This window comes from Marmota monax, unplaced genomic scaffold, assembly GCF_021218885.2.
Source record: "Marmota monax isolate L192 unplaced genomic scaffold, Marmota_monax_Labrador192_F-V1.1 WCK01_AAM20220418_F8-fsc00003, whole genome shotgun sequence".
Lineage (NCBI taxonomy): Eukaryota > Metazoa > Chordata > Mammalia > Rodentia > Sciuridae > Marmota > Marmota monax.
In genome coordinates, this window is record NW_026694084.1 from 25419936 (window position 1) to 25435725 (window position 15790).

The 15790-nt window shown below is 39.5% G+C and overlaps 1 protein-coding gene across 20 annotated transcripts in view; it reads right to left on the reverse strand.

Moving 5' to 3' along the window:
• The window catches only part of Enpp2 (ectonucleotide pyrophosphatase/phosphodiesterase 2), a 116984-nt gene that overhangs the window by 24886 nt on the left and 76308 nt on the right, over positions 1-15790 (reverse strand). For 11 of the 20 annotated variants that reach the window (XM_046464680.1, XM_046464684.2, XM_046464679.1 and 8 more), the window contains exons 12-18: positions 12886-13041; positions 10775-10883; positions 7212-7337; positions 4025-4056; positions 3209-3336; positions 1050-1137; positions 784-871 (exon numbers count right to left, since the gene is read on the reverse strand). In XM_046464680.1, the coding sequence (XP_046320636.1) occupies positions 784-871; positions 1050-1137; positions 3209-3336; positions 4025-4056; positions 7212-7337; positions 10775-10883; positions 12886-13041 (727 nt within the window). The remainder of the gene's footprint in view (positions 1-783; positions 872-1049; positions 1138-3208; positions 3337-4024; positions 4057-7211; positions 7338-10774; positions 10884-12885; positions 13042-15790) is intronic. The other 9 variants (XM_058585697.1, XM_046464693.1, XM_046464686.1 and 6 more) reach the window with 1 other exon arrangement.

A 15790-nucleotide genomic window follows, 5' to 3' on the forward strand; every position in this document is an offset into this window, starting at 1 on the left:
TCCATATCACTGCCTTTCTGCACTTCTCTGGGACTTTTTCATCCAAAATAAGACTTATAGTCAATAAATAACCATAGGCCTGTCCTCTAATACACTCCACACAAATGTGGGGACAAGAGGAGGCTCTGGCCTGGTGCCTTGAAGTGCCACTATTACACCAACAGGCTGATTTCACAGCAAGTGAATGGTTGCCAAGTGGGCACACAGTGACTGACTTGCCTAAGCTGGGAGGCAGGACAGGGAAGAGTGAGCAGCCAAGATGGGAAAAGAACCCAGGAGACCCGACTTACAGACTCCCCCTCTAACCACCAGACTGGCACTCCCTTACTAAATAGGAAAAGTTGTCCTCATTCAGCAACTAGAAGCTCAAGGAAGAAAAATAATTAGGAGCACATAAATAGCTGGCCAGGATGCAAGCTGGCAAAATTTTAGCTGGGCTGCAATGTGAGAGAGAGAGAGAGGTGGGAAAAGCTCCATGCCCAACTCTTGCTTCATCAGGTCTCTGACCAGCAGTGTCAAACTGTAATGCTATGTTGGATCAGCCAGAGGCTGCCAACAGCAACACTGTGAAAACTCCCTGCTAGTCAACTGTTGAAGGGAGACAAAGACGCCTTAGAAGGGATGACATTCTGTCCTTTGAACCAATGAGCAAGTTACAACATTTTTTTTGCAAAAAGCAGAGATGGTCTTAGAAGAGACATCTCATTTCTTTCTCTGACATTCAGGAAGTTCATACATGAACTAAAGATGGTGTCCCTGGTTTTGATTTAATGAGTGACTTACCACACATGACATTGTAAAGTTCAATGTTTTCAAACGGAGGCACTTTAGTCTTGTACTTAAATGTTGGGCCATAACCTACAAAAACGGTCTTCCAAAAGAAAAGAAAACAAACAGAAACAATTAACCAACCATTCCTGACATCCAGTAGCAAGCCTTGCTCTATGTATGAATGCCACAACAAGATGTCAATTCACCCCTCCACTCCCATCCCTTCCAACAATGGCTAAAACAAAACGCAATGTCAGCGCACAGTTCTGGGATCGTACCTGCATGCTGTTGACTTTGTTATCAAATCCATGGTCCCCCTGGAAAAAACATTTTCCTGATGGTTTCTTATAAACATCCAAAGGTTTCCTATATTGAAACAATTTTATCATCAGTCAGGATTTCTCCTGAAATCGCTCTGATAAAAAGCCAGTTTCAGGATACAGAGGATCTCTGAGAAGGGGCTTTTGAAAGCCCGTTTGTCTCTGTTTCGATTGCATCATTCCTGTGGTGATGACAAGATACTTCTCTCCATTTCTCCAAGCATCCTTGCCTTGACAGTCACATAACAATCAATGGAGACCTTTGAACTGAATCAGTACCCTTCTCGTAGATCCTCGCAGAACACTTATCCTGGGTAATGCTCTGCCTCTCCACGTGCCTCACTAGCCTTAAGAGTGCTAAGACTTTCCCTGTGGGACCACATACCACCACACAGTAGGCTCTTCAAAAATATGAGATATTTCATCAATGCTTAGAGTTCTGGATTCTGTAAAAGGCTTGTATGCAAATTTGCCTCTAAGTACACTACAACTAGAGTATAATTGTATAATTGAGAGTCAAATGAACTCTGATGGTGACATATCTAACAAAATCCTACACAATATCTCTTCTTAGAAATAGAAAATGGGGGAGCTGGGGCTGTAGCTCAGTGGCAGAGTACTTGCCTAGCATGTGTGAGGCACCGGGTTCTATCCTTAGCACCACATAAAAAGTAAACAAATAGAATAAAGGCACGCTGTCTATCTACAACTAAAAAAAAAAAAAAAAAATTTAAAGAAAAAAAAGAAATAGAAAATGAAAACACTGCTCTCAAGACGTCAAGCTCTTTAGTCTTTCCCCTTATAACAGGAATTCACCTTTTACATAAGTGTCATAAGATCCTTTTCCAAATAAAGTTTATGTTTATTAATATGAGTATTCCTAATACATACAGGGCACATAGCAATGAAGTAAAGTACTTGGGGAAAATAAAGAAATCTATCAAAAGTGTTTCCACCCTTACCAAACAGCATCTTGAAGTTGGGATGATAATAACATATGTGCATATGTAACCCAGCCATGAAAGAGTTAATATTAAAAAGATTTACTGCTAATTAAAATGCCTGGCTTGGGTCTATGCTAATTTGAACAGCTGTCATCATCTTTCACATAACATCTGCTCAACCCCCATGTGCTCTTCTTCATATAAACCTGACAACTGCATCAAATTTTCTCTCTTCCCCCAAGTCACCCCATACATAAAAGGTCCTGCACAGGGTATAACCAAGCCATTTTGGTCACATCTCTGTAATGCTTCTAACTCCTCATGTCTGTTCTACATGATTTCAATAATTTCTGGCCTTCACATATATCTCTTAATAACCCCACATATTTAACTCTATCAACCCCTTCAGATTACAGTAGGATCTTTATGTGTTTGCCACACGTCTTTCTAAGCATTCTCTATTGATACAAGTTCCTAGGGAACCAATTTGTCATTATCTAGTCTCCCTTGTAAATGGAGTAGGGAACCTAGGTAGGATGCATGTCATAGCTATTTTGTCATTGCTGAAGACAGATTCACAGCCCTGTTCTTAAGGGAAAAGTTAAAGGGAAAGGGTGTGGAATATGGCTGCCTCCAGGGCAGGTTGAAAATGAACCAACTTTTAGCAATTAATTCTTTAAAACTGTCTGAGCCTCCAGATGTCCTACACAGATTCAAAAGCAAGACTTCATTAATATTTGAAAGAAGGCAAACATGGGAACTAAAGCAATGTAAAACACATTCACAATTATAGGTTTTTAGACTCATATTTCCTGAAGTCCTCCATAAACACTGCTACAGGCGAAGTCTCATCAACCAAGACCACATCCACCCTGGGTCCAAGGACAAGGTCCAAGTTATAATTTTGACTGGTTCAAGTAATAAAAACAAAGGCTAAAATATCAATTCAAAATTGGATACAAGCATACACACACGCACATACGTGCATGAAGACACTCCAAAGGGACACAAACACACCGACACCCAGAAAGAGGAGATGCGTCATCTCAGCACTTAACTGAGATGAGTCCAACTATTTCTTTTAATAATGACCAAGAACCTTAAATTATTTCCAGTTGCCAAAGAGATGGCTACAACGATAAGAAACAGAGATAGCCAGCGCCCCCAAGTTACCTTGCAACATGCCACCTGCGGTCCACTAAGAGATGGATATCCTCAATTCTTCGGTTGTTGGCATAATGCAAGCGTTTGGGAAGGTGCTGTTTCATATAAGGCTTAAAGTGCTGATCTGGTTTTTTACACTGAAATAAAAATGAACATTGGTCTTTTTCTTCTAGAAGAAGTCCTAGGTGTTCTCTCCCTTAAAAGTTGAAGGCAGTGAAAATGATAACAATAAAAGAGTGGTTCGTGAATAAGTGGAATTTGTTATCCCCTATCAAATAATATACACTGAAAATAAATAAGTTTAAAGGGGGTTGGTTAGCTTTGGAGATAGTACAGCAGGCTATCAGAGGGGAGGGAGGAATTTGGAAGACACATTCCTGACTCTGGATGACCCTAACTGAGAGCAGCTCATACCCTAAGGCCTTTCCCAACTGCTTCAAGTCAAGGGGTAGAGAAAGGGAGGTGTGATACACACAATTCTATCTGAGGAAAGTTGCTAGTGCTTTAAGGGTCTCTGCCCTGAATCAGGGAACAATGGATCCAGATGGTGGGCAGATCTGCTTCAGAGAAAGTAAAGATTTGATTAATGGTGAATGAAGACTTATCAGTTCTAATGGAAGGATCCAACAGTCTCAGTTTTCATCATTGCCAAGACCATTCTGGGGCCTGCAGTTGACCCCAGGCCAGAAGTTTTGAAGGCTCTCAGGGCAACAAATACAGAAGATGGCAGGAAAGTGAGGAAGATGTTCCTCCAACCTGCAGTGGGGGATGATCATGGAAGAAAAGCACTTGAAGAGCAGAGCCCTGGTGGCTTCCAACACTTACCGTGAGGTTAGCAATAATGACTTTGGGGTCATCTGTGCAAAGAGAGAGGGAGAAAGATTTCAAAAAACATGACAATATTTACTTGCAGGATATTCAATTCTTTATCCCAGAAGGACTATCACTTTAATATTTTATTTTAAACATATATATAATTATGTGGGGCTTCATATTTCAGTAAGTAAAATGCAATTAAACAAATGAAACAAATCCTATAGCAAACTTGTCTGTTGGTCCAGGTCTCCTCTTCTGGAAGGAAATTCCTCCTTTCATAGCATCAGGATACTACTAGGTAAATTTCTCCCAAGTTGCCCAAAATGGTTCCTCTGAAGCAGAGACTTAGTTTATTTTCAATTTAATGTCAGGAACTAAACTGGGCATTGGGGCTTTCAACACAACTTCCTATTTATCTGCAGGTCTTTGAAACAAGTCATCACTCTGTTTAAAATGAATCTTCTGATCCATTGAGTTATATATTTAAAGGGAATTTTGTTTTCATGGTAATATTATGAGCCTAATTACATAGGGGCTGTTTCTTTCCGGTTATGGGCACACACATACGCATCTTCTTGTTTTTCATTACCAGCAAACAAAGGCTATTTTAGTCAATACTCTGAACCAGCTAAAAGCAAAACTATGTAAATGATGGCTGTGTATAAACAGGATTATATTATCTGAATGTCCTCTTTTGGGGGGATTGTGGGGAGAAAGAGGAGATTGTAGGTTGTTTGGATTTTGTTTTGTTTTCCAAAAATTTGGTGTAGTATGTCATTATAGAATCAGCAAAAAAAGGAAGGCAGCATTCAGGAGAGATACCCACTGTCACGGTGTAGCTATCCCTGCCATCTAAATGTCAGTGTGTGTATCACTTGCTGCTGCAATCCCTAGAGCCTGGTACACAGTAGGCACTCAGTAAATATTTATTAATAAATATTAATATATGTCTGTTCATATTGCCGGAAATACATGTTGCCTTGAAGTATAAATATACACACTTCAAAAACCACTTTCGGAATCTTTGTTCTAAAGCTATGAATCCAAAACTAAAATGTGCTGTCCATCCTATTTAAATCGGGGTTAAATTTTAGTTGCATCTTTTAATGGAAAGTGAAAATGATAACAATAATGGCTAACCCAACTTGAGTTCATACCACGTGCCTGTCACTCTAGAAGAGCTTTGGAAGGGCTTTCTTTCTCTCTGGTTGTCCATAATCACCCCAGGAGGGAGATGCTTTCAGATCCTCACTAAGCCAACCAGCTTTGGAAGGTAGAGAAGGCTGCACACTCGGATGCCCAGGCAGCCAGATTGACAAAGCCATCCTTAAACCTCTACACTTTTGAGCCTCACAAACCATAGTCCTCAAAGAGGCCAGAGAAAGTTCATGTTCTTTGATAATGAAGAGAAATAAATAGCATGGGGCAATATTGTACTCAGATACATTCCAGAGAATTACTAGAAAATAACAAATGCCCAAGTCCATGTTTGAGACACCAGTCCTTCAATCCTGACCTCCTCATCTTTGTATGCCACCAAGTCCCACTTGTGTGAACAAAGAGTAGTGATTAAGAATAGGCAAATCTGGGTTTCTGTCACAGCTTGCCACTAACTGTCCTCTGAGCCAGCTCCTTCACCCCTCTCTGATCATTCACTTGTACTGCCTACAAAGAAGATAATAATACATATCACACAGGACTATTAAAAGGATTAAATAAAATTGTGTACATATTCAGCTAAAATAAGGATGCAATCAAACCACCATCATGATTAACCCTTCCTTAGCTTTGACAATTTGCTAGTGCACGTTACACCAGTGTCAGTTATATATACATAATGTCTCATTTAGTCTTTCCCACAATCTGTAATTTACAGATCAGAAAGCCAAGGCACAGAGTGTTAAAGGAGCTTGTCCGACATTACCCAGTGAGTTCCTGGCAGAGCTAAGGTTTGAACCTGGACATGTGGACACCATTTTTGCCTTTTGCTACTCTGCTTTCCTGTCTCTCCCAATGAAGTCACATATGATAATGTTTTGTAGAGTGTAAAGCATTTCATTTTGGATAGTTATGATTTCACACTTCCCAAGGAAAGTCCCTCCTTCCCCTAAACAACCTCCCTATTACATTTTCAGATATTAAAAATATCTTTTAAAACAGACATACTCTTTCTTACCTAAGCAAAATGCAAATACTAAATTCAAGAGGTACTCGAACTGCTTGCATCTAGTCTATACCAACAGCCCACCTATCTCAAGTGAGCAAAGACAGGAGGCTGTGTGGGACAGGAAAGGACAAGGAAAGAAGAAGCAAGAAACACCAATGAGTTGTTTATTTCACAACCTTGCTTGGAACTGACCTTGGAAATTTCCCAAATGTGTTGACTCAGGAACATAATTTGGGAAAAAAACATTTAATTTTCTAAAACTTTAACCTTGGTGTCAGTGGTTTCTTATTACCAAGGCTTAAAAACTCCAAAAATGTTCTTTTTTCAAAATGAGCCATGTCTCCAATAAAACTATAGACTTCTCAAAACCTAGGTGGGCAGCACCTAAATGTCTTAGTGCACAAATTTAAAAGTCTTTAGTGGCATATCATCACTTGACATGTAAAGCCCACGTGACAAGATTATTCCTGTTAATTTCACTGCCAATCTTTCAAAACAGTTGCCAATTCCGAGGGCTTAATATTCTTCCCTCCTGGGTACCACCAATCAATTTGACAAAGGGGAAGAGCCCCTTTCCACGTGGCTAGAAACTTTCAGTGTCCAAAAGTGATTCTCTTTAGACTCTAGTTTTAGCAAAGGAACTAGCCTGAACTTAATGCTGAAAAACTCTTCTCTTGTAAACAGAAAGTTATGGTTATAAACATGCCTCAAATTAAGTTACATTTCTACATGATAAAAATAAGAGTAAATATTTACATAATACTAGTCTGTGCCAGGAACTACTCTGGACAATATACATAGATTAATTACCACAACTCTGTAAATAGCTACTGTCATTTATCATCCCCATTTTCCCCATATCAGAGGAAAAAAAACTGAGGTTCAGGGTTTAAATGACTTACTCAAGGTCACTCAGCTAAGCAGGAGCAGAGCTAGGATTTTTGCCAAAGTGTTCCAGCTCCAGAAAACAAACCTTTACCCAGTCCACTGTATTATCACTCTAACCACGGATTTTAAGAATCAACTTACATTTAGCATTGTTGCTAAATTTGGATCGAATTCTTCCTAGAGTTCCAGGCACTAGAGTAATATCATCCACATTGGTCAGGTAATTACTCAGGAACTCAGTTCTATCACATGTAACATCTTCCATACCTATAAGCAAGGGGGGAAAAGCATTTTCAGGCAATATTAAAACTAAAATCTTAAAAGTGTCACACAAGACTCACAAGATGACATCCAAGCCTCACTTTATTTAGTTCTTAATGGGAGGAACCCTCACAGTTGAGATCCTGAAGCTGACTTTCAACTTTTCAATGGCTCTCTGTGTAACCTTTCACTGGACTTTGATTTAGCCATATCATCTTGCAAGCACCAGAAGGTTGAAAATGCATCATCTCAGTAATCATTTAAGTCATTGAGCAAGAACATCAAGACAAAGGAACTAATCATGTTTTTAAAAAACAAACAATTTAAAGTCATTATGAAAAAGATCTGTTCTTAAAATATATACATAGATTTCTTCAAACTCTTCCCAGCTGGGGGTGGTATAAATAACTGGAATACACAGTTCTGTGTCTCTTTTACCAAATGTCTTTCTCCAGCTCACTCCCCACCCCTCACCCCCCTCAGTCTCCCTTCCTCCCCCCCTCCCCCTCCCCCCTCTCTCTGCCTCACCCTCCCCATCCCCCTCTCTCATGCATCTGCTATCTTAAGCACATAATCACCAGCCCTCACTCTGTCTCCCTTGGATGTTACTGACAAAACAATACTGGCAACAAGAGATGAGAAAGGAAAATGTCAGCTCAAATGACCACCCAAACTGAAAAACAAAATAATGCTGAAAACAAGTTGTAAACAGTGTAATTAGAACCGAAAACTAGCAACTAGGGCACAGAAAGGGTCTAGATAAGGAATTGTTTTTAACCAAACAATGTTCTTTCTCCCACCTCAAAATTTCTTTTCGTCCCTCCATCAAGGAAAGATTCTTGATCAATATTTTAAAAATAATAAAAACAAACGTGGAATCATAAGCTGAAGGCATCTAGTAGAGACCTTTATTTGTCTTTTGGGAATTTATAAGATGACATGGAAATTTCATGAAGGTTTAATAGACAGTAGTCCCTCCACATCCAGTTTTGCTTTCCATGGTTTCTGTTACCCATGGTAAATAATAGTCCAAAAATATTAATGGAAAATTCCAAAAGTAAACAATTTGTAAATTTTAAATTGCCATTCTGAATGCAATGATGAAATCTCATGCCTTCCTGCTCTAAACTGCCCAGGACACGAATCATCCCTTTGTCCGAGCGTATCCACATTGTATATGCTCTCCACCCCATACTAGTTGAAAGAAAGAGGCAACATTCATATAAATTTTATTACAGTGTATTCTCCTAGTTGTTGTATTTTATTACTAGTTTTTATTGTTAATTTCTTATTGTGTCTAATATATAAACTAAACTTTATTGTAATTATATATGTATCACTGGCTGCTACAAAGCATGACATATACAGGGTTTTGTACTATTCACAGTCTTAGATATCCACTTGGGGTCTTGGAACATACTTTCCTTGGATAAGGGGAGACTACTTGATTGCTTTACACAATCCATGAAATGCATATTCTCTAAGAGGGAAATAGGTGATTCCGTAAAGGCTTCCTAAGGTTTTATTTTATTTATTTTTATTTTTGAATTTTTTTTAGTTATAGATGGACACAATACCTTTATTTTATTTATTTATTTTTATGTGATGCTGAGAATCAAACGTAGTGCCTCATATGTGCTAGGCGAGCCCTCTACCACTGAGCTACAACCCCAGCCCCTCTCTAAGGTTTTAAACTAAAGAAATAAAGCCCAGTGTGGCCCAAACCTGGTAAATTTCAAATGAAAACCTCCTGTAATTCCAGATCCGTATCCTGTATCCTTTCTTAAATATAAATTGGAAGGAAGAAAGAGAGAAAAACAAATCTCAACATAGCACAAGGGTTATATATCATTTCCTTTAACACTCAAAACTCTCAGGAAGAAAATTTTAAAGCAAACAAGCAAAAAATCCTCAACTACCTCAATCTTAGCCCAGGGAAGGAAAGTCTCCAAATAAGATATTAATGGAGGACTGGAGGGGTCTTCCACTTGTTACATTCTAGGGAGTCACTGATGCCGCTCCCAGGGTGCATGACCTCCTTTGCTTTCAAAGTTCAGAGGGCAAGTTTGCTTCTCTGGCATTGCCACACGTTCCACCTCCAGACCAACTTGGCATGGGTAGAGTCAGTGTTCTCCATCTTCAGATGACGAGCTCACACTTCAAGAGGCCCCAGAACTTGTATAGCATCAAATAGTGGCAAGATGAAATTTGAGCTTTGCTGAAATTCATTCTGACCTCAAAGCTCACACCCCACAACACTAAACCATACTCCCTTTTTGGAGAGAGAGAGAGACTATTGCTTCCCCAAACCAAATGGATCTACTCATCTTAGAAGCCTGCACACTGAGAAAAAGTTTTAATCTGTCCATGACTTTTATAGTGCTTCAGCATGTGATTCACTGGGACAATCTACTTCTTAGACACCTGCCTCCAGCATGTGAGCAAATACTCTTGACACATCTGGGCGACTCAGTTGAATCAGCTGTGTTACATGCTCCAGATTCTCTGTCCTATCCTCCCCACTAAGCCAAACTCACAAAATATAATTTTACAGGGGGTAACAGTTAGCCCCCTCAGGGGAGCAAGTTAGTCCCCACAGTCTGTCAGAGATCTTCTAGAACATTTCAGGCCTAGCTTTGACCAGGAAGATTCACCAGCTATTCTCAACAGAACTGCCAAAGAGTCAATGAAGTTTTTCATCTTCCAAACTCTATTAAAAGGGAGCAGTTAGGAATTCCAAGGTCATTATTTCAATTGGGTAGTTCAGGAAAGAAAGAGGTACTCTTTCGAACTCAATGTGCATGTCTGTGAAATAAAAATGTCCCATAGGCCCTGTCATCATACTGTGTTTATAAGGTTCCACCTCAGAGTGAAGCTGTCATGAGTTTTACTACTTTATAAAATGTTTAGAAAACTGCTCCTTGAGCTGCTGCTGCTGCAACAGAGCGTGCTGGTTTTGGCTTTGAATTCTTCAGTGAGTTAGGGAAATGGCTGAACTTGTAGTACATGGCTTCTTTGACAAGACCCTGTCTCTCTGCCTCCTTATCATATTCCCATGCACATTTCAACCACCCAAAATCTGTGGGCTCCTTTGGGGGATGTGGTTCACAGGGATGGGAGATTATCACCTGATGTGCCAGATTCACAGAGCAAGTCCTTAATATCACAAGTGAATCACCTGCCTTAAGAGACAGATTTTGAAGAGAGGCCTCTCCTGCAAAGAATAGAAAGATATAGAAGACCCTGATTTTGATTTAAAAGAACCCAGGGTCATCTCAGGTTGTTTGGAATCATGACCTGATTTTTTTCCCTATCCTGAAGAAAAGGAAAAGGCGGTGAAGAATAGAAACTTGGATTCTGGGGGGGTGCCAGTGTTCCTTTCCTTAACACCCTCAGAAGCATCTATTTATCTATCTTATTAGCAAAGAAAAACAAAGCTTTACCGTGATCTCCAACAAAGATGACATTCACACACCGATGCAGCTTGAGCTGTTTCAGTCCATCCATTAACTGTCCCACAGTTTTGTCAATTTCCCTCAGAGGATTTGTCATCTGGAAAAAAGAGCAAGTTAGTTCTCACAGGTTTTGTTTTTGTTGTTTCGGTTTTTAACCTTTCAGTTTCCATAGATCGTCTACCCTTAGAACATTCTGGAAGGAAAACTTCAGGCCCAGTGGCAGAGCTTTGTCTAAAGGGGAGATTTTCCTGCCATTTTTAATGGAAATCTGGTCTAAGGACTTCATATTTTTTTCAAGATAATTAATAACTCTCTTCATCCAATTCTTTTCAAGATTCTTTGATATAAAAATAGAAATATTAAATTCCTTTTAGAGAAAAGGAAATTTTTTGTAAAATGCCTTTTCTAGAATGTAACAACAGCATCTTTTAAGTTCAAGAGTTTTGAGAGTGAACAGAAAGTTGGGTGGATGGTTTAAGCCCCTTGTCTCCTGTGTAAAATCGCATTAGGCTTCAAACTTAGGCAAGAACAGAGTGGCTACATGAAATTATAAGCTCCCATAGGGTAACAAATAAGAACATCACTAATGGGACCCATCACATGTCCCAAAGATATCCACTATCAGCTTCTAAAAGCAATAGATTAATGGAAGAAGTTTTCTAAGAAACAAGCTACTGTTCCTCCAATTAGTTCTTTTCAAGCGGGTTTTGAGTGAAATGAGAACTTACAAGATCCCTAACTGAAAAAAAATGAACCAGATTTTGTTCTAGAACGTTTCTTATTTAGTCTAATACAAAAACTCACTTCTTCTCTGAAGAACATTTACAAAGCCTAGGAAACATAATCATCTCATATTTTTCTTCAGATGGAAGTCTAACAACTCAAGCACTCCCACACACTACAGGTCTCCCTTCTCAATCTCATCTCTATGCAATGAAAAGATTCTTATATGAAACTTCACATCAGACAAACCCTTGAGAGTACTCTAGATGAAGTTTGCAGTTTAGCTGGCAATCACACACATCTACCTAAGATAACCAGGATAAGATCAGAATAGATCTGAATATCATTATTACTCAAACACATAATGTTATCTTCCACTGGCACCTTCACAGATGATTCAAGAACTTTCCTCCTATTGTTTCATCAGTGAAATTAGGTATAGACCTTTTTCCTTCATAGGAGGCATTAGTATTTCAAATCCTATCCCAAGGAATAAGTTAGAACTGAAAGTTTCAGAAAGAGATGAGCAATGGAATGTGAAGGGACTAACAGATGGGGGGCTAAGTGGCACTTGCTTCTGAGAAAAGCACACTCTCCTCCAAGATCCTTGTCTGGATAAAGAAATACCAAATGCATAACATATGTCAGTCCTTGGCAATGTCTTGTTTTCCTTGAGTCATCAAGACAATTCAGGTAAAATCCAGAGACTACTTCTTAGTTTCTGATCTGTTCAGACAACTATAAATAAGAGATTGCCTCATAAGTATTTGAAGGTTTCAGGTAAGTAGTAACCATAGGCTCTTCTGAGTGTACCAGGACAAGTAAATATTACTCACGTCATTATGAGAAAACACACGACTCTGCCCATTGTTTTTTTCTTTCATTCTATCTCAGTTTTTGCCTTGCCCATACTGTAAGATTGTTTCTGATCTCTGAGAGTACAGACCACGAATCTAAGTCAACTTTCTATTGAATTCTAATCTACATAGTTTTTGCCAACTCCTCCTGCTACCTTGTGGGGTCATTCTCAAGAACCAAGGTCACAAACCATTGACTAATTCTGTGCATAAGTGCAAGCAAAACCAATAGCCCTCTGGACAGTCACTCCAGCCTCAATGTTAATGCCAGTTTAGGGACAATGAACCCTAAATAAAGTAAAAGACTCCTTTTTTTTTTTCTGTCATGCAAAAGTTCAGGAAGTCTTCATATCAGTGTTCACCTTTGAAGTACCAGATTCTTCTGGACTCCAAGCCAAGGACATTGCACCAGAGTTTTTCTAAAACGTGTATCCAGCCAATTTTCGAACCGAAGCACTGGAGGAAACCTTCAACTCAGACGTGCCCGCCACAAAGCTTTGGAACAATAGATAAACTTACTTTGTCCTGACGAGTTTCCGCTGCATAATGATCCATCCTATGTAATTTTCTTCTTCTTTTCTTTGGAGGAGCAACGGGTCTTTCCTGTCTCCTCTTAGGGGCAACTTTCCTCTTAGGTCTCTTAGCCGGAGTAAGAGATGGGCCATAACTACTCTCCTGTACTGGCGGATAGAGATGTCTGCACTCAGAGGCCGTCTGTCCCTCTGGGTCAGATGATAAAGCTCACCTTTTCCGTCTGGGGTCAGCAGAGACTTAGAAAGACTAAGGCTGCTTAAGTGAGAACACATGGGTAGGACAGGTGATTCAAGGACCTCTCTGGAGAGAAGCCTCCTAAGCGGGTCTTGAAGCTGTTGTCTCAGCTTCTTTGCTGGGAACAAGAATGTAATTTAAGACAATCTAGTCACATGGGCTTCTTTTAGCTGACAAGCTTGCTCATAGATACACCCAAAGGTGACATTAGAGAAGTCCTGTAACGCAGCACTCCTGCATTAGGGAGAGGCTGATCCTTGGTTACAAAAAGCTCTACATTAATAAAGTACTAGTTTACCACCAGAGAGAAGACTAGTCACTTGGCCATCTCAAGATGGGAATACAATTCATGTAGGTGGTTCCAGTTCAGAGAAGCATGAGTATCTAACTGTCATGCCACTAAATTGGTCACAGCACTGTCACCTTCATTGGCAAGGATCATGGAAATTTTTTAACCCAAGGATGGAATGAAGCATGAACAACTCCTTGGTCCTGAATACATCTGACACATCGGGACTTCCGGCAGGAGAGAGAACCTCTCACTGACAACCAAAGTTTCCGGTACAGAGGAACTTGACATGAATAATACTGTATTTTTAGAAATGCTCTTTGAAAATTAGATAAAATGTGACAATTCATCAAGATTTCCTCGTCTTGGTCTACAGAGCCAGAATGGCTTTATTTACATCTTTGCTGTCCCTTACCTCCTCCCCTGATTGGGAGGGTGGCAGTGCTACAGATTTTGTTTCAAACTCCAGAGAACAGTGAAGTCTGATACTTAAACTGAGTAAACCTTTTGGGACCTCCAAATGCTGGAGAAAAATAGGCCCCTGATTTGCTGATGGTGCAAAGGTGAATTAAAGCAGCAAGCTCTGCTGTCTACGTAGCTAACTTCTCTCCTGGCAGGACTGTTCCAAGAGCCATTCAGATGCAGGAAGGGGCAGGAGGAGGAACAGTGTTAGTGTATCCAAGAAGGAGAACATCTGCCATGCGCTCTCACGGTTTCCAGGGCAAGCGACTGCAAGGGCTCTTCTGTTTCTGTCTCAACCTCTTTCTCCGGCAAAGCGATCTAAAGACACAGCCCCAGAGACTTGGATTTGGTTTGGTTTAATGCCTCTAATTTTAGGCAAATCTCCACAAGAAGAGCAAGAAAAGGAAAAGAAGGATTTTCCATTTCATGATCACCAAGTACATTCTGCTAGCACTCAAATCTGCCCATCAAACACCAGGCCACTTGCAAGAGACTTCAACATTCCAAAGACTCCCAAGGTGAGCCCTTCCGATTGCAGCAGGTTAGAGGAGCAGGAGAAGTAGGGTTTAGTCAAACTGAGTTTTCATCCAGGGATTACAGTGCATGTATTTCCTTCTTCAAATGTTAGAGGGAGATGAAAGCTAAGTTTTCACTCACCAGCCATACTGTAGCCTGATTTAGAAGTTTTAGCCTGAGGTTATTAGGAGGATGGGAAGGAGAGGGGCAAATTTCCCTGCTTTTCAGAAGGATATGTTGCCATCTGAAGGTAGGGACTAGCCAGCCAAAGCTCTGCCTCTAGGTCTGGAGGAGCAGCCCAACGAGAGGTCACAGAAAAGGCATACAAGATTTAAGAGAAAAAGGTTGCGCCAATAATCCAAAGCAAGCTTATGTTTGAACATTCACCATTACACTATGAAACCAGGAGCAATACACCATTTCTGAATGCCATTAGCCCAGTGTTTGGTCATCTTAATAATACCTTTGAGAATCATCCTGAAAAGGGTACTCAAGCACAAACTCCAATTGAGTTCATCTTATTGTAGCATACAACATTCTGTTAGAATCATTTCAATTAAATTTCAAATGCAAGTTATTTTCTCATATGTCAAGGATAGCATGCTATTGGTTTGAAAAGTAGTCTTTCAAGTGTATAGTCTTTTCATGTCCCATAAAAGTATACAATGATATATAGGGATATCTATGTATTAATCTGCATATAGGACACATAGGAATATAAGCCAATTAGTCCATGCCCAAAGAAAGATTTTGCTCACTTGCTTTGGTTTTGTGTTTAAAAGTGTAAACTGTTTTGTTTCGTCTTGTTTTTAGTTAGAATAAGATTCCTAGAACCATATGAGAAATAGTTGAAACCTGAAAATACTCCCTCCTTTATCAGAAAAATCAACCAGGTGATCAGATTACCATTACTGAAGAGATCATCTAAATTATCCAATTAAGAGTATTTACTCAGTAGGTATATGAGGAAACACCCATCTGCAAATATTAGTGCTAAAAAGAACATAACATGAAGAGTTCTAACTTTTAATTCAAAAATACTTTAGGAAAAGATCCATTTGTATATTAATGAGCACTCCTGGACATAGAAACCATCTTTACAGCAAATTAAAGCATTCTGTATCACACTTCATTCATTCATTGCTCAGAACTTAAAATGTTTGTTTCTTAATTAAAACACAGACATATCTACTTTCAATAGGTAATTGTAACTGAAGTACATGTTAGAATTCTAAAGATATTCATGGGTAAAGAACAGTTCTTGTTAAACTACACAACCTAAAGTATAAAATGAGTGATACCTCATCTGTACTGTTAAAAGCCAACATCTGAATTAAAGAAAATACCCTGTGTGATTTGAACACACTTATTAACAGACCACTTTGCTGG